Consider the following 24,713-nt stretch of genomic DNA (forward strand, 5'->3'; position numbering starts at 1 on the left):
TTTTAATCTGCTAAGTTTGTTTTAGAAAAAAAAAAAAAAGACAATACACATTTCAAGTTTTTACCAAGCATAGATATCTGTGGACAATAGAGGGAGTGGGAGAGGGAAGGACAGATAAGGGGAAGGCAGAGGAGAAGAACAGAGGGGGGGATATCTATCTATCTATCTATCTATCTATCTATCTATCTATCTATCTATTTATATATAGAGAGAGAGGAGAGAAAAAGGAGAGAGGGGAGAAGAGAGATAGACAGACTGTCAGACTGAGAGACAAAGTCAGAGAGAGAGATTCAGACAGATATGTAAATAAACACTCAGAGAGAGAGACAGACTGAGACAAACATAAAGAAACAGAAATAGAATGACAGGAAGGAAGGAAGGAAGGAAGGAAGGAAGGAAGGAAGGAAGGAAGGAAGGAAGGAAGGAAGGAAGGAAGGAAGGAAGGAAGGAAGGAAGGAAAGGAAGGAAGGAAGGAAGGAAGGAAAGGAAGGGAAGGAAGGAAGGAAGGAAGGAAGCAAAAGAGGGAAGCATTAGGAGAGGAAAGCAGAGGAGAGGAGGGAAGTAGTTTCCTTATGACTTCTTTTGCATCAACAAGTATTAACATGTTAAATTTTAAATAATTTAATAAATAAATTTAACATGTTAAATTTAACATAATTTAATAAATAAATTTAACATGTTAAATAACATGTTAAATAGTTTCCTTATGACTTCTTTTGCATCAACAAGTATTAACATGTTAAATGAATCAGAGATTTGTGACTTTGCTTGTGCTTGAGATAGTTAAAGAGTTAAATTAAAGTTCCTGAAGGAAGTTAAATGTACATTATTCAAACTGATTATGGTTGATTAAACGTTGAAGATATCACATTATATTCACAGAATGGTTTGCTTCCTCATGACAAACTGTGAATATCATAGTTTTCATACATTAATAACATAAATTATTATGCCACTTCTTAAAGGCAATATAATTTATTTAATGGCTGTATAGATTCAGAGACCTGAGTCTCTTAATAGCAGTAAGGGCTTAGAACTTGAAAACACTTCATCCAGGTTCTTACTTTCAGCCACTAGAATTTTCAGATGTTAACTAATTATCTCAAAGTCAAACAATTAATACCATGTCTTAAAAATGAAATCTCCTGCCTCTTAATCCCTTAATTCAGAACACTTACATATATATGTAGTCAAAGGCATATAATTAATAATGCTTTGTAAGAAAAAATAATAATTTCCCCATTTTCCCTTCTTCTTTGCATTTACATTAAATAAAACTGTATCATCATCATCATCATCATCATCATAATAGCTAACACACATGTATAAATATATGTCATTTACTATGTGTCAGACACTGTGACTTTACAATTACTATTTCACTTGATCCTCACAGTAGTGGTAGGTGTTATTATTAATATCCACTTTTTGAGATAGGCTAGCTGTGGCAAAAAGACTTTAGTTGACTTGTCTAGAGTCACACAGCTAATAAATGTTTGAGGCTTGGTTTTAAATTCAGATATTCCTGATTCCAGGCTCTATCTTCAGACCCTGACTTTAATTTCTATTACCTGTACCATGAAAGTACTAAAATATATGATGGAAGAATACTGTTCCTTATTTCAATAATAGTGGGGAGATAGGGGCAGAGGAGGAGCATGACATCTCTCTGTATCCTATAGGAAACATCATTTGCTTCCAGGGAGAAAGGTAGTAGTATGTGGTTAAAGTGTTGGATCTGGAGTCAGAAAGATGTAAGTTTAAATCTAGTCTCAGATATTTACTGGCTGATATGTCCTTTTTGGTTACTTTACTTCTACTTCAGTTTCCTTAACTCTAAAATGGGGATAATAATAATACCTACACAAGTTGTTGTGAGAACAAAAGGAAAAATATTTATAAAATACAAGTAAATATTTGTAAAAACTTAGTATAGTTATGGCATATAGGAGGCTCCATAAAAACATTTATTCCCTTACTTCCCTCTTATCTTCAGATGGATTTCTGCTAATTTTGTAAGGTTTTTGAACATTAAGAGGATGTCTGTTTGGAATGATAGTGATTGATAGTTTATTTTCCTGAGTTATGCATCTCTTCAGAAATCTTTCCATTTTTTTCAATAGTTAGCTTCTATGAAGAGAAATTGGATGCAGTTTGTGAGAAAATTGTCAAACTTTTTTGTGACACCATTTAGGGTTGTTTTGTTTGTTTGTTTGTTTTTTATCAAGATATTGGAGTATTCAGCTATTTTCTTCTCCAGCTTATTTTACAGATGAGAAAACTGAGGCAATCAGGGAACATAGATAGATATAGATAGATAGACAGACAGACAGACACAGATGTATATATATGTTTGTGTATGTTTTCATTTATTCATTCATATACTTAAACTCTGTATAGAATCTTGTGTCTATAGAATGGAAGAAGAACGCACATTCATAAATGACAACCATTTGTTAGCCCTAATAAAAACACTGTGCCTTGATTTTGGATGTTACAAATGAGTCAAAGTACTCACACACTGTTAGAAATGCTGTAGAAGGGATCCTGCATTTATTAGAAGATTAGTTCTCTGAGGTTGTTGTTTTTTTTTTTTTCCAATTCCCAAATATCATGATTAAATACCCTGTGCTGAAGGGTTCACTTATAGATTTGTAAAATTATGAACTCCTGGAAATTAGCACTAGCAGTAATTGCTGACAGATAATAATAAACAAAATCAAGTAGAGGACCTTAACTAGGAAAAACAGATGGTCAGGTTGTCAACAGAAGTGCACTATGAGCCCTAATTAATAATGCACTAATTCATCTTTTTGCTGGACAGTAGTTCTGACACGTCCATAACACATATTTTTATACATGTAAATAAATTAATCTACATGCTAAAACATATACATTGTTCTCTTGGAATATTTTCACACTATCACTTATTTCAAAATTGTCATGCTATATAACCACAAAACCTTGGAAAAGAAAAGGAGTCTGAATATCTGCAAACATTTGAGGACCTTGTATCAGTTTAAAAAAGGGAGGGGGGCAAAGAGAAAAAAAGAGTACATGCCCAGGACACTACTACAATTTACAGTCATATGATTTGGGGTCAGGAAAACTATGACTTGTAGGTTAAATCAAATATTCTTAGTCAGGGTCTCTGCCAACACAGGAAAAAGGGTCAGATTTGACCTGCAGGCCATAGTTTGACATCCTCTTTCAATAAGCCATTGTTTATTAATCCCCAAGATACCATCAAAATTTTTCTGAATTTAAAATTTGGAGAGCTGGATTCAAATTTCAGCTCTGTTACTGTGTGTGTGTATGTGTGTACGTGTCTGTGGAGAGCGAAAGAAAGAGACAGAGACCCCTGAGAGAGAAACAGAGACAGAGAGAGAGTCAGAGACAAATATACATACAAACAGACAGACAGTTCCCTGCTCCTCAGTAAAATAAGGCAGGGAAGGGGAGAATGATGACTACATTTCCTTTGCTGTCCTTCTGATGCTATGTGCAAATCATTGCTTTAACTCTTGTGTTTATGCCTCAGTATTCAAGTAATAAAATGAAAAGATTCTGAAAGTGTTATTGACTAGTTCCCTATGATGAATCACATACAGATTCTTCAGTATAGAAAGGATATAAAGCGATCTAGATTTGAAATCAGAAGATATATTTAAATGGTAGTTCAGTTCTTTACTACCTCTTTGACGTTGATAAAATGAGAGGGTTGAATCAAATCATCTTTATGATGCTTTCCTTCTATTTTTAATTTTTTTTCTATTTTTCTACAATTATGTTTCAAAACTATAAACACCTGCAAAAATTCAAATTTCTGTAACCAATAATTTCATTCCACAAACAAATACACCTCCTATACAAAAAGTCAAAATCTTGGCTCATTCTTTCATTTGGTATAGTATTGAAGCAAGGAATTTATGTTTTACTTTCTTGCCTTGATTTATTTTATCAATTTCTTTGAACCTGTATAGAAACTTTAAGCTCATTATAAAAACTGATCATGGGGCTGGTGTTATGTTTAGGTTAACAAAGTATTTTAACTAGAGTTCTATGACAGGGTTTTCCTCAGAATATTGAAATTTAGAGGTATGGACTTTTTCTCCTGTTTGTCTTGCTGCCTTATCTTCTGATCTTATTTCTGTCATGTCTCTAGATAAAGAGAGATGATCACTATAACTTTTTCCAGGACAACACTGCCTGATACTTCTCTCTCTAACTTTTCCAGGGTTCTAAGGCAAAGGGATAGGTTACTTTACAGTTGGATTCAAGCTGGATTTTCAATGGGATGGGACACCTATACTCTGATATAACTGTTCTCAAACACTAGTGCTGAATATGAAAGCCATCTTTATAAGCAAATGGACTTCTAATTAGGAAGGCTTCAGTTCCCACTTAATTTCTTTCAATCTCAATTTCCTCATCTGTAAAATGTGATAGAAATAGAACCTACTTGTCACAATTTTTGTGAGAACAAAAAAAGATCATTTTTTGTAAAGTATATTGTAAAATTTAGAATGGTAAATAAATCTCAGCTAGATCACTCCAGGCTGGTGAACCCTGGAGGGTAAAATCAGATACGATAATTCCATGGAAAACATTATGAAAACCAGGGGTCTAGATGAAGCTATTGAGAAGAAAGCTTTCAAGGAATTTCTCAATAGATTTCTTCTTTCATGTAGCAGATGAGTAATGTCAGAATCAATCTAAAGAAGCTTTGTTGGCAAAACATTTAACTGACAAAAGGCCATTTAACATATTCATAAATTAGAATATGTACTACAAACATCCAAACATCTGTTTGGTCTGAGAAATGTTAAGGTTGTCAGAAACAGTAAGTAATACCAATAATTTATACTTGTGTTTTATAACAGTCAGCCACTCCTTTCCAATGCTGGAATATAAGAATGGTTGCAGATTATTAAAACATTCATAAATGTGCTTATTTCATGATTTAAATGTATGTAATCTTAGGGGGAGGGATAGAAGGACATCAGGACCTATGATTACTTTGGTGTAGAAAGCTTTCCAGGGAAGAAACCCTTGCTATCAAAACAACTCAGCAACTTTGTCTCAGCTGATTATTTAGGGCACTGAGAAGGTAAGTAATTTACCTTAGATCACACAGATAATATAGGTCAGAAGGCTGGACATGAACCCAAGCAAATCTCATGCTAAGTTCAACACTCTGGCCATTACACCATGCTACCTCTAATAGTTCACATTATATATATATATATATATATATATATATATATATATATATATATATATATATATATATATATATATATATATATATACATATACATATATATATATGTATGTATATGTATATATACATATATATATCCTAATTTATAATATTTTAATAGATCTTCCCTATACTAATTATTTAAGTTCAAGTCAGTGTGATGTGGTATGAAGCACATAGAAGTTCAGATACCTATATACAAATAAATAAACAAATTATATATATATATATATATACATATATACATATATGTATATATATATATATATATATATATAATTTTGAGTAATGAGAAATTCTTTAATATTTATTTATTTTTCTTGTCAACAGTACAAGTGCCAGGGCCAGTCGAAAATCTGCAAGCTATATCTACCTCACCTACCTCAATTCTTATTTCCTGGGAACCCCCTGCCTATGCAAATGGTCCAGTCCAAGGTTACAGATTGTTCTGCACTGAGGCTTCTACTGGAAAAGAACAGGTAGGAAAGAGCATGAATCATAGCATTGCATGAAGGAATGTGCTTGAGCTGGAAAAATGTTTAAGAAAAATCTTCCAGAAGCTGAATAAAGTGTTTAATTCAAGTGAGTATATTAACTGGATAGTTTATTAGTTTTAAAATAATTGTTATTGAAAGTTTGAATAATTTAATTGGATCCAGGATTGCCGCAGTTACTTGTAACACAAGGAGCTAGAGAGGTAAATGGGCATTAGAATGAAGTTAATAGAGAAGATGCCAATTTTCTTATAGGTGTAACAGATAATTGTTACTGTTGGCTTCACACATGAAGAGGGAAATTATAAAAATCTTGGCATTAGATTGAGTCCATCTGAATTTCATTTTGAAAAAAAAAGTGAAATTACTTATTTGCATAATATACACTTATACATACATGTGCACATTTGTTTTTTAATAGCTTTTTATTTTTCCAAATACATTCCAAGGTAGTTTTCAACATTCATCTTCACAAAACGTTGCATTCCAAATTTTTCTCCTTCCTTGAGACAGCAAATAATATAATATAGATTAAACAGTCCAATTTTTCTAAATATATTTCCACATTTATCATGCCATGCAAGAAAAAAATCAGATAAAAAGAGGGAAACACAAGAAATAAATAAAAACAAGTAAACCAACAACAACCACAAAAGGTGAAAATACTATGCTTTGATCCATATTCAGTCTCTCTCTGGAGGCAGATGACTTCTTCAATGTGTACATTTCTTGGAAGGCAGCGTGGTATAGGAAATAGAGTAATTTATATTAGCACCTATATTTTAGCAGTTTTGAAAAAGTGGGAAATAATAATAAAAGTTAACATTTATATAACATCTGAGGTCACAGTCTTCATCAGTGTCAGCCTCTTGAAAGTCATTTCCATTTCTAATTATTTTCTATGTGAAAGGGTCTATCAAATTAACAGCCATTTCCCAATATATATGTGGACAAAGGATAAAAACAGTTTTCAAATGAAGAAACATGATTGATTCACAAAACAGCTGAAAATTATTTAAAATCACTAACAATTATCTAAATAAAAATTAAAGTGACTTAAATGTAAACTCCATCCCCCTATAAAAAATTAGTGTAGGTGAGGCTATGGGAGGGGAAATAAAAATCTAATTCAGAGCTAGGAGATCAGTGACTTTGTTCCAGCCATCTTAGAAAACAATAAAGAATTATTGAAGAACATTTAGAGCTCCTATTTGTTTAATCTTTTCTTCTTCTTCTTTGCTGAATCATTATCTTTGTCATGACTATTAACTTTTTATGTTCCCTGAGACTACCTGAGTCCTCTCTTTTTTTTTTTTTTTTTTTTTTTTTTTTAATTTTTAGTCTCTTAACTTGGGGATCTAATCAGGTCTCATAGATTTAATTATCAGATCTATATAGAAGATCCCCAAATTGCTGTCTTTAGCCCCAATCTTTCTTCCAATTTTCATTCCCATGATACCAATGAGATGGCTATAGACATTTTAAGTTTAACAAGAAGGAGAACAAAACAAAACTCATTATCCCTTCTTTCAAACTTCCCTAATACTGGTAAGTACACTACTATTCTTCCCGGCACTTAGGCCTGCAAATTCAGTGATTTCTCAAATGTACTTTGCAAATATAAAAGCTGCTACAAACTCTTATTTCTCCTGTCTGTGGTCCCTGCTCTTTACAACATGTCCATCACTCCAGTAAAGGCCCTCATTATTTCTCTGCTAGACTATAGCAACATTCTTTCAACTGGTCTCCCTACTTGTAAGTTTTAGTCCATTTGAATTCATCTTCTACATCCAATTGCCAAAATGACTTTTTCTAAAGTGTAGAGCTAACCTTTTTATCTGAGTACTCAATAAATGCCATTAACTCTCTATTGCCTTCAGGATCAAATATAAATCCTCTTTTAAAGCTTTTAAAAATTTCTGGCTAGCTTTTCTAAATATTACTGACAAAGCCCATCAGAAAGAGATAGAAAGAAATTCCATTTAAAATTACAGTAGACAAAATAAAATACTTGGTAGTCTCCTTGCCAAGAAAACCCCAATAACTATATGAATATAATTATAAAATACTTCTCACACACAAATCCAGATTAAAACAATTGGGAAAATATCAATTGCTCATGGGTAGGCTGAGCTAATAGGATGAAATGACAATTCTGCCTAAATTGGTTTGTTCGGCGCTGTGTCAATAAAACTGCCAAAATTATTTTTATAGAAGTAGAAAAAATAACAAAATTCATCTGAAAGAGAAAAAGGTCAAGAATATCAAGAGAATTAATGAAAAAAAAAAAACACAAAGGATGGTGGCTTAATAGTACCACACCTAAAACTATATTACAAAGCAGCAGTCATCAAAATCATTTGGCACTGGCTAAGAAACAGAGTGGTGGATCAATGGAATAGATTAGATACCCATGACACAATAATCAGGACCTATAGTAATCTAGTATTTGATAAACCTGCAAACTCCAGCTTCTGTAATGAGAACTCATTATTTGACAAACATTTCAGGGAAAACTAGATAATAATATGTCAGAATCTTGGCATAGACCTATATCTCATGCCCCTTACCAAAATAAGGTCAAAATGGATACATGATTTAGGCATAAAGGATGATATCATAAACAAATTAGGAGAGCAAGGGAGAATTTACCTAGCAGATCTTTGGAGAAGGGAGGAATTTAGGACCAAAGAAAATCTAGATAACATTATGAAAGACAAAATGGACAACTTTGATTACCTTAATTAAAAATTAAAATTAAAAAATTAAAGATTTTTGTACAAACAAAACCAACAGAAACAATATTAAAAGGGAAATACAAAGTTGGGGAAAATTTCATAACCAGTGTTTCTGATAATTTTAAAATAATGTTTAATTTACAATAATACAAGTCATACCCCAATTAATAAATGGTCAAAGCATATATACAAACAATTTTCAGATGATAAAATCAAAGGCATGTATAGTCATATGAAAAAATGTTTTAAATTATTATTGCTTACAGAAATTAACATTAAAACAATTCTCAGATTGGCTAAGATGACAGGAAAAGATAATGATGAATATTGGAGGGGATGTGGGGATACTGGGATACTAATACATTGCTGGTGGAGTTGTGAAAGAATCCAACCAAAGGGCTATAAAGCTGTGTATACCATTTGACCCAGAAGTACCATTACTGGGTCTGTACTTGCAAGGAAATCATAAAAAAGGGGAAAAGACCTATGTATGCAAAAACGTTTGTAGAGGCTATTTTTGCATGTAATAAAGAATTATACAGTATATAGAATTAAATTACACTGTATAGAATTAAAGTGTGAGAGAATTGGAAAATGAGTAGATGCCTATCAATTGGGTTATGGCTGAGTAAGCTGTGGTATATAAAGATAATGTAATATTAGTGTTCTATAAAAAAATGATGAACAAACTGATTATAGAAAGACCTGGAAATATTTACATGAACTGATACGAGTGAAACAAGCAGAATCAGGAATACTTTGTATACAATAAAAGTAAAAATGCACAATGGCCAACTATGAAAGACTTGGTTTTTCTCAGTGGTTCAGTGATCCAAAATAGACAATCACAGTAGACTTTGGACAGAAAATGCCATCTGCATCCAGAAAAAGAGCTAACTAACTAAGGTGACTGAGTGCAAATCAATACCTGCTATGTTCACTTCTTTTTCTTTTTTTAATCTCTCCCATGGTTTTTCCCTTTTGCTCTGATTTTTTTTCTTCTAATATCATTCATAAAGCAATTTGTAATAAAAAAATAATAAAATTTACTAGAAAAAACTTCTGATGTTTAAACTCCTAATAACCTTGTGACTTAATAGTTTTCCTAGATTCTCACACTTTAATTCTATATCATGTAATTTAATTCTACACATTCTATAATTAAGTTTCTGGCTCACTTGATTCTCATTGCACATGATTTATTTATCTTTGTGACTTCTTTGTCACTGTCCCCTATGTCTAAAGTATCTGAAGTATCTCCTTGTGTCTACATACTAATTTCTTTGTATTACCTTAGGATTTCTCAAATCTCATGTTTAGGAGGTCTTCTTCTGGTCTTCCCAGTTGAAGTGCCTTTCATTCTTTGTTTATCTCAATCTTCTCTATTTAAATCTTATATATTCCTAGTTACATATGTATTCTCTCCTTCATTAGAATCAATTTTTTGAGGACAAATCTCTTTTGTCTTTTTTTTTTGTATGAAGTTTACATGGAAAAATGTACTAAAGACTTAGTAAAAGCTCTTTGACTGACTATTGTCTGACTATCTTGTTGTAGCTTTGTTGTAGCTCAACTAGAGGGCATTGAAGTTATATGTGTATGATCCTGACAGAATTGATGATTTTGTTCACTTAAACCAAATTCATTAAGTTTTTAAAGGAATTAAATTATAATAAAACCTATTTTTTTTCAATTTACTAAAGTTTACTATATCAAGTATAAAACTTACAAATAATATTGCACATTAGTAATTGAAATTTCCTATGTTGTATTACATGATTTATTGCATCCTCAAGTTAGGATCTGGATGTCTCAGGGTCATCATTTTGAGATTGAAGTGATCTGTCATTAATGCATTACTTGTATCTCTATTCCAAATTACTTTAAAATGCTCTTTGCAGAGGGGTCACTTATTTGCTAAGGAAAGTCAGTGATACAGTGGAAAAAGTGCTACATTTAGAATAAGGAAGACCTATGCTTAAATCTAAATTCAAATATTTACTAGTTGTGTGAACTGAACCACATGACAACTTTTCTGTGCCTCGATTTCTTCATCTTTAAAATGAAGCCATTTGAATCAATAACCTCTAAAAGAGTCTTTTATCTCTACCTCTTTGGTGACCTTCCATGATAGAAAAGTAGTACTGACCTGCATCATATAATTCTGAATATTTTAACCAAAATATTATTTAATATCAATCAATATTATGTTTTTGTTTTATTTTTAAAACATTTTATGTTTAAGTTTTTGTTTAAGTAGTAAATAAAGGTGGAATCTTATCCGCTTTTTTTCTTATGGTCTAATTCTTTCTGTAGCACAGAAGCCAATCTCTTTTCATTGAGTTAGTAAGCTTCTTTCTGGTCTTGAGTCAATTTATGGAGGAAAAAAAAAACCAGTAATGTATTGTGTAGTGTAAAGCAAATTGGAACTTAATGACTGTAAAAATAGTATAGTGATACATTAACAGGAGACTACAGAGGACAGTACTTCAGTCAGGAATTCTATGTTACAAGTTACCTTTTACAGCTACTCAAATAAAGATTTAAACTATGTAGTTTGGTGAGCAAAAGTCTAATATCTAATCCATTTATTCCACAAAATGACTGCCATATCTGCTTTAATGTTCCTCTTAATAGCAATTTCTGTTTTTTTTTATCTTCCCAGAATATAGAAGTTGATGGACTGTCTTACAAGCTAGAAGGGTTGAAAAAATTTACCGAGTATACCCTTCGGTTTCTGGCTTATAACCGATACGGGCCAGGGGTATCCACCGATGACCTCACAGTTGTGACACTTTCTGATGGTAAGTTAGAACTAGGAAAACCATATGTTTTTACAGTGTTAAGTTAAAAAAATTAAACTTGTATAATTGTGGTAGAGCCATTTCTAACAAATCTTGTATGAATTTTTTACTTTTTAGTAGATAGAATAATTAAATCAAGAAAACAGGTTCAAATACTCAAATACCAAATCTGACATTCATTAGCTATGTGACCCTGAACAACTCTAACCTCTCTTAAGCCTCAATTTTCCCATCTACAAAATGAGAAATTTGGATGAGATCATCTCTGAGTTCCCTTCTGCCTTTACATTGTTAATTTAATCCTTTCCAAATTACACATAAGGATTAAAAGAAGATTGAACTATCTTCAATCATACTTCCATTAAATGTTATACATTTATGTGTATATATTATACATATATAATATATAATATATACAAAATGTATATAATTCTGTATAATTGTAATACTTAAATTCATCCCTAATTAAGAGATGAAAAAATGTACCATTAGAAGGGACAATACAATGGACTGTTCTATGACTCTACCCAACATTCCCATGATTCTCCAAATAAAAACTCTCTATATTGGTCATACTTTTCTTATTTATTTCCCTTATATTTTAAGTTACTTAAAGACATGAACTATTTAAATTTTGTTGTATTATCAGGCCCCAGAATAATAGATAGTACATATAACAGTAGTGTTTAATAAATACTTTTTCATTCATTCAGAATCAGTGAATAATGCATTCTTCTGAAATATTTTCCCTCTTCTTTTGTTATTATTTGTTACTTTGTTATAAGAGACAGTTCACTGGATAGGAGAGGGAATCAAAGAATATATCTGGAAATAAAGGAGATATTAAAGTATATGAATAATGCCAGAAAGACTCAAAAAAAAAAAGATTTTCTTAAATGCTACAAAAAAGGAAATGAGAGTAAATCAATCTATTTCTTGTAAATAAAAAGTTTGGTGTGTAAAGAATAAAAGAAAATTACAGACAAGTGAATATTTAGAAAAAATATGAAATGAAAGTAGAACATAGTTTAAAATGTGAAAAGATGAGAAAAGGGGTTGAAACAGAAATGCTATTGAAAAAGAATTCTCAGAATCTCATTATTTCTTACAGTGGCTATGCTCTGTGTGTGATGGTATGACTTTGATACATTTAGTTTTTTAAAAAGATGAAGAAGAAGACACAATGACCTCTTGTTGTCTTACTAACTCATATTTCTTTAACCTGGGCATATGGATATGAGTAGACAGGCTTCATAGCCTGTCAATAGAGCAAGGGAAGGGACATGTATCATTAAACAAAGTGAAAAGATGCCATGTGAAGTAAAGCATGTTATTGAAATGGATGATAGACTCATGTTCCCTGAACCCCTTTTCATGATACTATTTGCATTGCAGATTCTGGCTCATTTGCAGCTCCAACTTAAAAAAAATTATTATTTCATATTTGACACCTCTTCAATATTATTTTTAAAGTAATTCTAATGCCCATCCATCTAATTCTCTTATCATTTGCTGTACAGAGTGGATCTTGGCAGAATAAATTACTTCACACTTATAATTATAAAAACAAAAGAAAACAAGTGAAAATGAATATTTTACATAATTTATGTAGATTTAATTCACACTCTGAACTGTAATACTGTGGCCCTGTTCTCCACTTTGGTTTTAAATGTCATAAGTGAGAAAGATAGATTATTTCTCATTACCCAAAAAAATTATCTTTTGGAAATGTTTCAACTCTTTAGGAATAACTACAATGTCACTGAAGAGAAAAGCTTTTAGGATCAGATTCTATTCCACACCAACAAACAGGGATGCAAGTTGCTTTTGTTACTGAAAAGAAGCTGATCTTATGTGTAGCCACACAAACCTTAAGCTATATCTCGTCTATAGGCACGAATTTTGGTTGAATCAATTTGCAACCAATCAGTTCAGCCAAACCAAATAAAAATAAGATGTTGAGGACAGACAGGTGGCCCCGTAATGTACAGAGTACCAGGTCTGGAGTCAGAAAGACTCATATTTCTGGTTTCAAATGTGATTTCAGACACATACTAGCTATTTAAAACACTTAACCCTGTTTGCCTCAGTTTTCCCATCTGTAAAATGAACTGGAAAAGGAAATGGTGCACCACTCTAGTATGTTTTCAAGAAAACCTCAAATGAAGTTACAGAGTCAGATATAGCTGAAAAAAATGACTGAACAATAGCAATATTAAAGAACGATCACAGGAGTTTTTCTTTGTGAGTCTGTGCTATCTGAATGTAGCCACATACATCCTAATGTCTCTGCTCTCACAATATCTTGTTTCTCCCTCAAAGGTGTAAATCTAGAAAGAGAAAACTTAAGTGAGCTTTGGCAGGTTTTAAGAAGAGTCTTCTCTTTGAATTCTCCTGTGTCAAAGAGTCTTTCTACTCTGATAGTATGCTCTAAAATGTTCCTTTCAGTTAAACTTTCATTGCCGTTTTAATTATTTTGGGATTTGTGTAGGTAAAAACACCTTCCTATATCTAACTCCTCAAAATCATTGGTCCCCTGAGTCGACAATGATCTAATATCTTCAGTTATTACTGGTCTACTCTAATCTAATAAAAAAGATTAAGAAACTACGTATTTCGAGTAAGATAAGGTTCCAGATTTACTTTAAAGATATCATTCAGAAAGTTTTCTGTCAATAGTTATGAAAAATAGTGCAATAGCTTCATCTAAAAACAAACACAATTCTTTCAGAGCAAGATAAATACAGGAGGCTACCTTGTGATTCAGTTAGTGAGAGTGTCTGCAGATCTCGAAGTGTTTTGAGATGTTAGTGGTCTGTGTTTAATGATGCTCATATTTTCTTTAACCAAGCCACCAGGTGTAGAACCTAAAATACTCCCAAACATGCCATTTGATGTATATGACAGCAAGTCCAGAAGCTAGCTAAAGTACTTATTAACATAATATTGTTTCTTAATCTAAAAATTAGATCCCCTCAGGACACATTTAAACTATTGTGTTCTGCCATATTGAGGGGAGTTTTCAAACCAGATATCTTTAATGAACCATTTGGTAAATGATGAATAATTTGACATGTTAAAGAGCAAAGCACTAAACCAAGTCCTTTCTCTTTGCCTTCTGCAGTTAAATGTTTAAGGAGCACTATATTAGACTATAGATTATATCTTTATAGTACATAGGTATTGAGATCCCTCTCCCTAACAAACACACACATTCATACAAATCTACACATACATGCACACACAGACAATATGGCTAATTCTGTTTTTTCTCTATTTTCACTTCTTTGGATCAGGGTAAACAAATGGTAAGGAGAATTTAGAGTTTGAAATATAATCCAATTAAATATACTTTCATAATATATTCAGAGGCACCATGCTACTGACTTCTATAGATTAAAAAATAGATTAAGTGCTTGCTCTTTCAAAGTCTGTATGACAATCATGCAGGGAAAACACATTGGCTTGTTATGATTTTTAATGCCTTTATCATGCCATTATATTTGCATCTTATGCAAAATATTCCTAGGTCTTTTGAGATCTGGCAGTATAAAGAAAAAAAATCATACTTTGCCCTGTAGATTCTCAACCTTCTGCAGATCAGAAGCTAATAGATTTTTATAAGCATGAGTAAAAACTCTTAACCACAAGCTAAATGGCACTCAAGGCCTATGTAGAGAAGATTATGATCTCAAAAATCTGATTACCCACTAGGACTGGAGTGTCTTCAATAAAATTATATTTTTAATATTTACTTTAATGTCAACAAGTGGTTAAAAAGAATTAGTAAAGGATTAGTAATTAGATATGATAAATTAATTTTAATGCAAGTCAGGTCATATACAGATTAGTTGATAAATTACGCTATATTCAAGAAGATGAGTATATTATAATAGAGAAACAGCTAGCAGACATGATGGACAAAATGCAGACTAAGTCAGGAAGACCTGAGTTCAGACACTATATAAGCTATGTGATTTTGGGCAAATAACTTAATCTCTTTCAATTTAGGGTCCCTATAATGTACAATTGGGACAATAATAACACTTAATTTACAAAATACATTTATAACATACATATATAAACATATAGATCCATACTTTTAAAATGTTTGTATATGCATATAAATGTGTTTATATTTTTATATAGTATGTATGTATATATTGTATTGAAAATCCCAAGGTTCCATATAAATGGTTATTATTTTTATTGTGTTTTTTTGTTTGTGGAAATCAGAGTATTGTGATTTATAGAATTCGGGAATGTTTTTGTCATGCATCCTCTTTTTCTCACACTCTTTAAATTTAAGGCATGGCATAATGTCATATGGAGCTACTCTTCAACTCAGGAACATCTGAATTCAAAATCTGTCACTTGAAATTGACTGACTCTAGGTTTCTGACAAATCTCTTACTCCCTAAGTGCTTCAGACAGCTCTCAGGATTAAAAATTGCAGGGGAGTTAGTTTTAGAATTTTAATGCAGTATTTATAGTTAGTAAAAATATGTCAACATCATATTTACATTTGCTGTGTCACTTTTCATAATCCCATTTGGGTGTTTTCTTGGCAAATATACTTTGGTGGTTTGCCATTTTCTTCTCCAATTCATTTATCAGATGAGGAAAATGAGGCAAAGGGTTAAGCAACCTGTCATGGATCACACAACTAAGATTAATAGAGAAGTATTATTCTTTTAAAAATTATTACTATTAATTTTTTTCTGAGGCAATTAGGGTAAAGTGACTTCTCCAGAGTCACACAGGTAGGAAGTGTTAAGTGGCTGAGACCAGATTTGAACTCAGGTCCTCCTGACTTCAGGGCTGGTACTGAGAAGTATTATTCTAAGAACTATAATAGCCACAGAAAGCACTATCTTGGAAGTGGGTGTGGGTATTTGTGTGTGTGTGTGTGTGTGTGTGTGTGTGTGTGTGTGTGTGTGTGTGTGTGTGTGTGTAAAATATTGACTATGGAATGAAGAAAGGAATAATGAAGGTGTCTTTCTTTTCCCTGCTCAGCAAGAATATTTTTTGAAAGGAAGGTGAAAATTAAACTGAATAGTAGAAACAATGTTTCTTGTTCAGATATATTTGAAGTTTAGAATGTCAAAGTAGTTTTTGTTTTAAAAAAAGATAAATTATATTTAAGGATGGATAGGAGGGGAATTTTAAAAAATTAACTTTGATTTAATTGGAATCTTAATCATTTTTAATAATAAGTTTGTACTCTCCTAAAAATCATGTTCCCTTTTGTGTTAGTATCATGTGAGTTACAGAAAAGTGTCAAGAATGACAGTTGGTAGTGACAGACTAAATGTATTTTTCAAAGAGCTGCTGTGTTGCTACAAGCAGTGTGTGTCTCTAGCATGCTGCTTTATGTATACACAACTAAAAATATGACATGAGTGGCATATCTGAATAGTTTACTTGCCCTATTTTTGAAAGGAAAATATTGCACAGAATGAATTAAGCAGTAGGAATTGGGGGAACATGTGTTTTTGCAAAATGTAGAATACTCTCTAATTTAGTTTTTACTCAATTTTCCAAGTATAAAGACTCTTTGTAATATAAAAATTAATGCATATCCCTACATGATTATAATTTAATACATGGATATTTTATTGAAGCAAACTAAATACAAAAAAAAGACAATACTTGCTGTAGATATAGATTTGCGTTATCCTATGAAAAGGATACTATTATTTTAATTTATTGATTTGTTCATCGTTCCTGTTATTCTGTTTTGTTTTGTTTTGTTTTTTCATTTCATGTGATATAAATAGCACTGAACTTATAGTCCAAAAGACCCAAGTTCTGCGTTTAGTCCCTGGGCTACAACTTTAATATTTACTAACTGAATGACTTTAAATAAATCACTGAACCCCTCCAAGTCTTTCCTAGTCTCTAAATTGGGTTTAATCCTATGTTAGAGTTGAATTTAGCAATATTTAAGACTAAAATGAGTGTATTGTTATTATTCATACAGATAATATACATGTATTGAATGTGTAAACAAAAGGCACTGACCAGGTGCTAATGAAATCTAGCATTTGGGGAGATATCAGCTTTTCAATTTAGAACTTTAAATGAAAAACAGGAGATATGAATGGTATCAAAAGAAACTAATCCAAAATATTTAGAAATTAACTCATAAAATTGTAGTAAGTCTATGAATTTACTATTTGGCTATTGAAGAGAAGAGCTGAGATTATATTTCTTTATATATTTACTGGCTAATAATATGGTTCTAATGCAATTATAGTTCACTGATTCAGACACTGATACATTAGTTATTGAAAAACATTAGGATTCTATTTTATATATACTTACCCTGGTCCCTGAAAAGTAGTTGCCCTACTAGGAAAAGAAAATGGGGGGAAATGTGTATAAGAGGAGGTGAGTAAAGAAGAAAGGAAGGCTTACAAATTATTTAAAAGGAGGTAAAAGATAAATTTTCTCCCAGAATAATTGAGAAGCTGATTATATGTATGCCACAGCCTATTTCTCAGCACACTTCCTTAATTCAAACCATTATGAATATGTACTGTGTTTCTTAGAATTTCTACTTTCTCCATTTTAGAAGAGAAAAGAAATTGTATTAACAGGATTTAACAACATGGGTGACCATTAGAATGAAATATTCCATCATAAAAGCATGCAGATCTTGAAATGCTCACCATTCGAAATAAAGCAAAGAAATCTCCCAAATGTTTTCATTTCTTTCCATTGGAAGGTAATCAGCTGAAAGCTGTAATTAAATGGCAGTATTTGGTGTCACATTAGGCATATTCTTGATGAACTGTTTCAGGGACTCCCTAGCTGAATTACTGATCCACTAAAAAGAAGAAGAAATGAACATATGCAGTCAGTTTTTATTTCTTCAGGGGACCTTTGAAGTGCCAGCTGAATTAAATGCATAATTATAACTAGATTACAAATACATCCTTGTCTTTCCAAAGGATTTTGTGTTGGATTTTTTTTGTTTGTTTGTTTGTTTGTTTTTTTGTGTTTTTTTTTTTTTTTGACTTTGCTGGTAATCATTCTCTACTTGTTTTTTTTGTTTGTTTGTTTTGTTTTGTTTTGTTTCAGTGCCCAGTGCTGCACCTCAGAACATCTCCTTGGAAGTGGTTAATTCAAGGGTAAGTCTACCCAGTGGCTTTTCACATGTTCATTATCAGTTCATTTACAAGTCCAATAACTAGTTACTTTTTTAATCATAAAAGATGAGTCATTCAATTTCATCAACATCCACCTTATTGGATAAAGTTGGTTATATAAGTGAAAAAAATTGTCTTTAGTAGAAAAATGCTATTATAACCAATATCCCTCATTTCTTTAGGGGTGAATGAATTGAACAACAAATATGTAGTTACTCATTGTTTTAGTTAGTTTTCTTAGTATGAATTATAAAGCGTCAAAGTTAAAGTAAATTCCATCTATTCAGTTGTTCATGGGAATTTTGTACTAATGAAGCCTTAGAAAGAGCTATGGGGTATATAAAGCTGTGTGGAGGGGAGGAATTGCATTTTTTAAGTGGGCAATCTATTTACTCCAAATGCCCCAATGTTCTACATTTTAGTGCATCAGATATTTATGTAAGACCTGTATTTTAAAATATCTTTTAAATTTATTTTAGTAAATTACATGAAAATGTAGTTTTCAATATTTATTTTTATAATACTTTGTCAAATTGTCCTCCCTCTGTTCTTCCCTTCACTCTTCCCCAAGATAACAAGCAATCTGATATACATTACACATGTACAATCATGTTAAACATATTTCCATATTAGTCATGTAGTGAAAGAAGAAACAGAATAGAGAAAAGCCACAAAAACAGAAAGTGAAAATAATATTCTTCAATCTGCATTCAGAATCCATAGTTCTTTCTCTGAATGTGAATAGCATTTTCCATTATGAGTATTTTGAAGTTGTCTCCAGGCATTGTAAGTTATTCAGAATTGATCACCACACAATGTATCTGTTACTATGCACAAAGTTCTCTTCATTCTGCTTATTTCACTCATAACTATTTTGTGTAAAGCTTTCCACGTTTTTTTCTGAAATCACCTGCTAATCATTTTTTAAAATAGCACAATAGCCTTCCATTACATTCATATAACACAACTTGTTCAGTCATTGCTCAATTAATGTGTTCCCTCAATTTCCAATTCTTTGCCACTGTAAAAAGAGTTGCTATAAATATTTAGTTCATGTAGGTCCTTTTCCATTTTTTTGTGATCTCTTTGAATTACAGAGGTAGAAATGATACTGCTAGATCAAAGGGTATGTATAGTTTGATTGCCCTTTGGTCATATTTCCAAGTTATTATGTATGTGTATAGAGGAATTATCCTTATTAAATCACAAATCTTTTGAAATAGTTAAATATTATCTATTTTTTGCATGGCTCATTCTGAAATCTTTAGTTTCCTTTAGTTCTTGCATGCCAGTACTGGTAAAAATGTTTATGAAATTATTCAGCCAATACAAAATCAACCAATCCACAAAAGTTTGTTAAATACTTTTTGTGTACTAGAACACTATCCTAAGTGCAAAAAAAGAAAAAAGTTATCTTTGCTCTCAAGAAATTTATATCACTCCAGGAAACTTGCAACATTTTCACAGGGAAAGAGTTGACATCTAAAAATAATTATCCAGGGATTGGGGTAGGAGTGGAGGAGATAATGAACAATAGGGAAATCAGAAAATTCTTTCAAAATATGGCAGTTTATCTGAATATTAAAAGAAATTATAGATTTCCAGATTTATGTGGTATGGACATCCCATCAATATAAACAGAAATATTACAGCATAATGGGAGACTGGGGGAAGCCTATGCCAAAGTATGAAAAAAATAGAATTCAATCATGAGATTCAGATCTGAATGTCATTGGGAGAAACAAATTATTACCTGAAAGTGAGTAGACTTAACTAGCCATATGATTTTAGCCACATCATCTGCCTTTCTGTGCCTTAATTTCTTCATCTATAGGATGAAAAAATTTAGCTTAAAATTTTAGCAAGATAGTGTCCTATTATAAAACTCTGTGATTCTAACTTATCTTATTTTAAAAATGGTCATATCTTGTTTGCAACTAGAGAAAATTATAAAAAATAGTTTTGGATGTAGCATGTTTGGACATATAATTAGTTGCATATTAAATATGAAATTAAACCAGGATAAAGTTATGTTATCTTTTGTATTTTACATATTCACAATAAGATATGCATCTCCCTCACAATAGCATTTTGGAATGCATTTTTTTTCTGATTTTTTTCTTACATTATTAAAAAGGAGATTACTTCTCTAGAATAATATTATCTTGTCTTTGAAATTTCAAGAATTTGCTGTCTTAAAATTTGATTTCAGATGTAATGGATGTTCAGTAAAGCATCAACACCATAGGTTTATTTGAGGTAGTTCAGTTCAATGAAGATAGGAAAGTGGCTGATAGGGCAAAACTTTTTTTAAAATTTATATATCTTTGATAAGGTCCAATGTCCCAGATACATAGAAAACTAATAAAAACACACAAGGCATTGCCAAAAAAACAAAAAAACAAGTGATTAAAATTTAGAAAATAAGTTCCTTTAATAAAAATTTCAAAGCATTAACAGTATTAAATATTTCTTAAGCTTAAAACAAAAGTTTCAATCAAAACAATCTATTTCTTTTTATAAGCAGAAAACTGGCACAGTTGGAAAAAAAAGATGGAAAGATAAAAGTTGGAGGAATTGTAGAAAGACAGACTCACTAATACAATGATGCTAAGGATATGTCATAATTATAAAGACTTTAAAGAGACAAGAAACATTTCTGATGTATTCTTCCTTACCTTTGGCTTGGAGCATGGTAATAATATGGACTTTTTCCATTTTTTTTCTTTTTAAAGAAAGAAAGAAATATCTTGAAAGTAAACATTTCCATTTCTAGTTGACTTCTTTTATTCATAGGATAATTAAACTTTTTCTTCCTGATTTAATATTTGCAAGGAGTATTTGCAAGTGCTTGAAAAATTATTATGATGATGTTGAAGATATTAATAGCGAGAATTTTGATGACATTTTTGAGATTTGCAAAGCATTATATATGTAGATACAGACACACATATCTATCTATCTATCTATCTATCTATCTATCTATCTATAGATCTATCTATCTATGTCCCTGAGAGGTTGTGTGGGTACACATATTGTAATCATAGAGGGAACTAGACAAGTATAGAAACTTCCAGTTTGCTTGCTTTTGTTGTCCTACTTTCAACTGTAATGATCTGCTTTATGTGGAAAATTAAATAATTTAACAACTATAATGAGTGCTGCTGAGAAATAACTATTATTGACAAGATAACTATACCAATTTTTTTTACCTACTCTAAAAGAATTAAAATAATCAGAGAGGGGGAAGGGACCTCAGTGGCTCCTAATTCAATCCATATGTAAAATAAATGACCAATATACTCAACAAATGGCATAGGGAAACCAGTTCTACTTGAAGACCTGAAGGAGGAAGGAGGGGAAGAAAATGATTGAGAATAAGCAATTTTATATTGTCTTCCTTGAGCTATCACTATGCTAATCACCTTTACAAATATTTTCTCATATAGTCCTCATAACAGCCCTATGAGGCAAGTGTTATAATCATTCCTATTTTACAGTTGAAGAAACTGAGGCAAATGCAGGATATTACTTGCCCAGGGTAATATTACTAGTAAATATCTGAATCCTGGTTCGAATTCTGATCATCCTAACTTCTGATTTCAGACTCAGTTCTCTATCTGCTATATTAGCAGTTGCCTCAAAAGCAATGAGTAGATCATCCAGCCCAAATCCTTCCATCAGGTAGCCCATTCTTTTTAATAGCTGTCATTTTTAGGAAATAGTAGATTTTTTCTTTTATATTTGAAATAAATCTACTTTTTTGAAACTTGTATCTACTGTTCCTAGATATGTCTTCTGACAGAAGTTAAATATTAACAAAATTTGCCTATGATTAAATCTCTGGAGATTTTGCTGTGGACTATAATGACTTAAGACATGGTCTATCAACATGTGCAGACTATATTCTCTGGAAATTCCAAGAATATCTTCACAACAAGCTGTTCCTGTTTGGAATAGGATTTTCCTTTTGATATTTTCTTTAACACTACTACATGTGATCTCACTCATGGACACTCTCAAAAAGTGAAAGAACAAAAATCTATACCCAGTTAGTTCTGTAGGAAAAGCAGAGTTGAAATATTAGTTTAGTTTAATGATAGAAAGTCAAACAGAAACAAAGTTTATGAAGCATAAGAAATTGATTCATGAACAAAGTTTATAAAATGGCTTTTTTTTTTCACTACAGAATGGGAAGCTAAAAATTTCCATGACATTTATTATGGGATTCAAGCTGTTCAGGGACAGTATTGAATCCTCAGTTTTATTGTGAACTTCAGATCCTTTTTTTTTTTTTTTTTTTTTTTTAACATCTTAGAAACATGGAGACTTCTAGTATTTCGCATTCTTATTTTTTTTTTTTTTAAGAGAGCGCCTATTGTATATAATTATTGCACTTAGATAATTGTTTCAGGATGTTATGGTCTTTCTATTCCTATTTTAGCTACTGTTGATTAATTCAACTAAAACAATAGACTTTGATTAATAGATGAGATGAAACTGAGAAAAAAAATAAGACTTCTTAGAATAAAAAGCTTAGGCTACTATCTTTTGTTCATAAAATATGTTTGATCTTTCCATGAAGTTAAATGAGATTTTCTTTTATATTATCAGTTTTCAAAGAACAGAATTTCAAATAATGAGATTAAATATAACTGAACCTAGATTTAGTAAAATAATTTCTAATTATAATATAGTTGGTGGTGTGACCTAAAAGTTGGTATGGTTTAGTAGATGAAACATGGGAACAGACCCAATATTATTATAAATACAGGCAGGGATATTTATTATCTGTGATTTGAATAATGAGAAATCAATATCTAATATCCATCAGATTCAAGCATGATATACATTTACCAGTTTTAGAAAAAAAATTCAGGAGATATTAGTAATTATGGAATCCAGAAGAAGGCAAAAAAAAATAAAATTAGACAAAAATCTCCCTGTCTTTGTGGGAATCCCTAGCCTTAATTTATTTGGTCATCAAGGGCTGAGAAAATTCTTAGTTTGGCTGTTAAGATCCTAATGTTAAAATCCTGATGTTAAAATCCTAATGAAAACCTTTATCTTTTCTTCTACCATATAAAAGTGAATATCATTTGTTTGGATCAATTATTTGAATGAGGCTTTTGGATTTACTAATATAGAACTCAAATCCAGAGACAACACAGATCAGATATCTCCAAGGCCAAGGTCACATAGGTAGAAGTAAATAAGTAAATAATAGAAATAGAGTTTGATCCTATGTTCTTTATTTCCAAATCCAGTGATCTTACTACTATATTACTTCCAATTACCTAAGTCAGAGAAGTTCACTGAGAATCAAATGTGGTGTTTTATTAAAAGTATTATATAAATACAAACTAACATGATACTCCACTTTATTCTCTCCTTTCTTCTCAATATATTTTTCTTGGAAGGGCACAATACTAATATTAATAAATTATAGTAATGGTCTGCTAAACACTTAATATATAGCATCTGAATTGATGTTTGCAGAACTTAATTTATACAGAGAATAGAAAATTTTTATTTAACCTTACATTTTCAGAAACTATATAATGTTTTGCATAGATAACAAAATGAGATATTCTTCTGTTCAGTTGTATATCTTGTCTATGGGGATTAGTGTCTAAAACAAAACAAGTAAGAAGGTAGTAGACTGGTTGTCTTCAAGTATCAAAAGAATTGTTTTGCATTATCTAGGAGAACAGTATAAGGATTGATGGATGGAAGCTGTACAGAGGCAAATTTAGGACTTGGTGTAAGAAAAAGTTTCCTCATGCAACAATAAATACACACCAGAGAAAATGAATTTGTTCTCATTGATTTTCAAACAGTTTGTATCCTTTTATTGACATTTTGTACAGAAGATCCTTGTTCAGATACATTTTGAACCAGATGGTCTCTTAGAGTCTGTGAAATTTAATATTGAATGTACAAATGCTTTCATTTTAAACAAATACAAAGGTACCAATAACTAAACTTCATAAATCAATATTTGCAAAATTATAATATTTAATAATATATAACCTTTTAAGTCTTCTTTCTAGCTGGTTAGCTATATTGTTTCATTTGATCCCCACAGCAAGGTAGGTTCTATCAACTATTCTTATTTTACAAATGAGAAAACTGAAGCTGAAGTGATTTACCTGCAATCTCAAAGCTAGTTTAATATCTAAGGCAGGTTCAGATATATAAGTGCAGTGCTTTATCCATTATCGAGCCTGCTGTTACTCAGCTGTTTCAATCAAATTCAA

At 31.3% G+C, this 24,713-nt stretch overlaps 1 protein-coding gene across 3 annotated transcripts in view; it reads left to right on the forward strand.

The window, feature by feature from the left end:
* DCC (DCC netrin 1 receptor) overlaps positions 1–24,713 on the forward strand; it is a 1,370,610-nt gene that overhangs the window by 1,010,000 nt on the left and 335,897 nt on the right. For all 3 annotated transcript variants that reach the window (XM_074279384.1, XM_074279385.1, XM_074279386.1), the window contains exons 10-12: positions 5,594–5,742; positions 11,161–11,299; positions 18,386–18,435. In XM_074279384.1, coding sequence (XP_074135485.1) covers positions 5,594–5,742; positions 11,161–11,299; positions 18,386–18,435 — 338 coding nt within the window. The remainder of the gene's footprint in view (positions 1–5,593; positions 5,743–11,160; positions 11,300–18,385; positions 18,436–24,713) is intronic.

Source organism: Sminthopsis crassicaudata, chromosome 1, assembly GCF_048593235.1.
Source record: "Sminthopsis crassicaudata isolate SCR6 chromosome 1, ASM4859323v1, whole genome shotgun sequence".
NCBI lineage: Eukaryota > Metazoa > Chordata > Mammalia > Dasyuromorphia > Dasyuridae > Sminthopsis > Sminthopsis crassicaudata.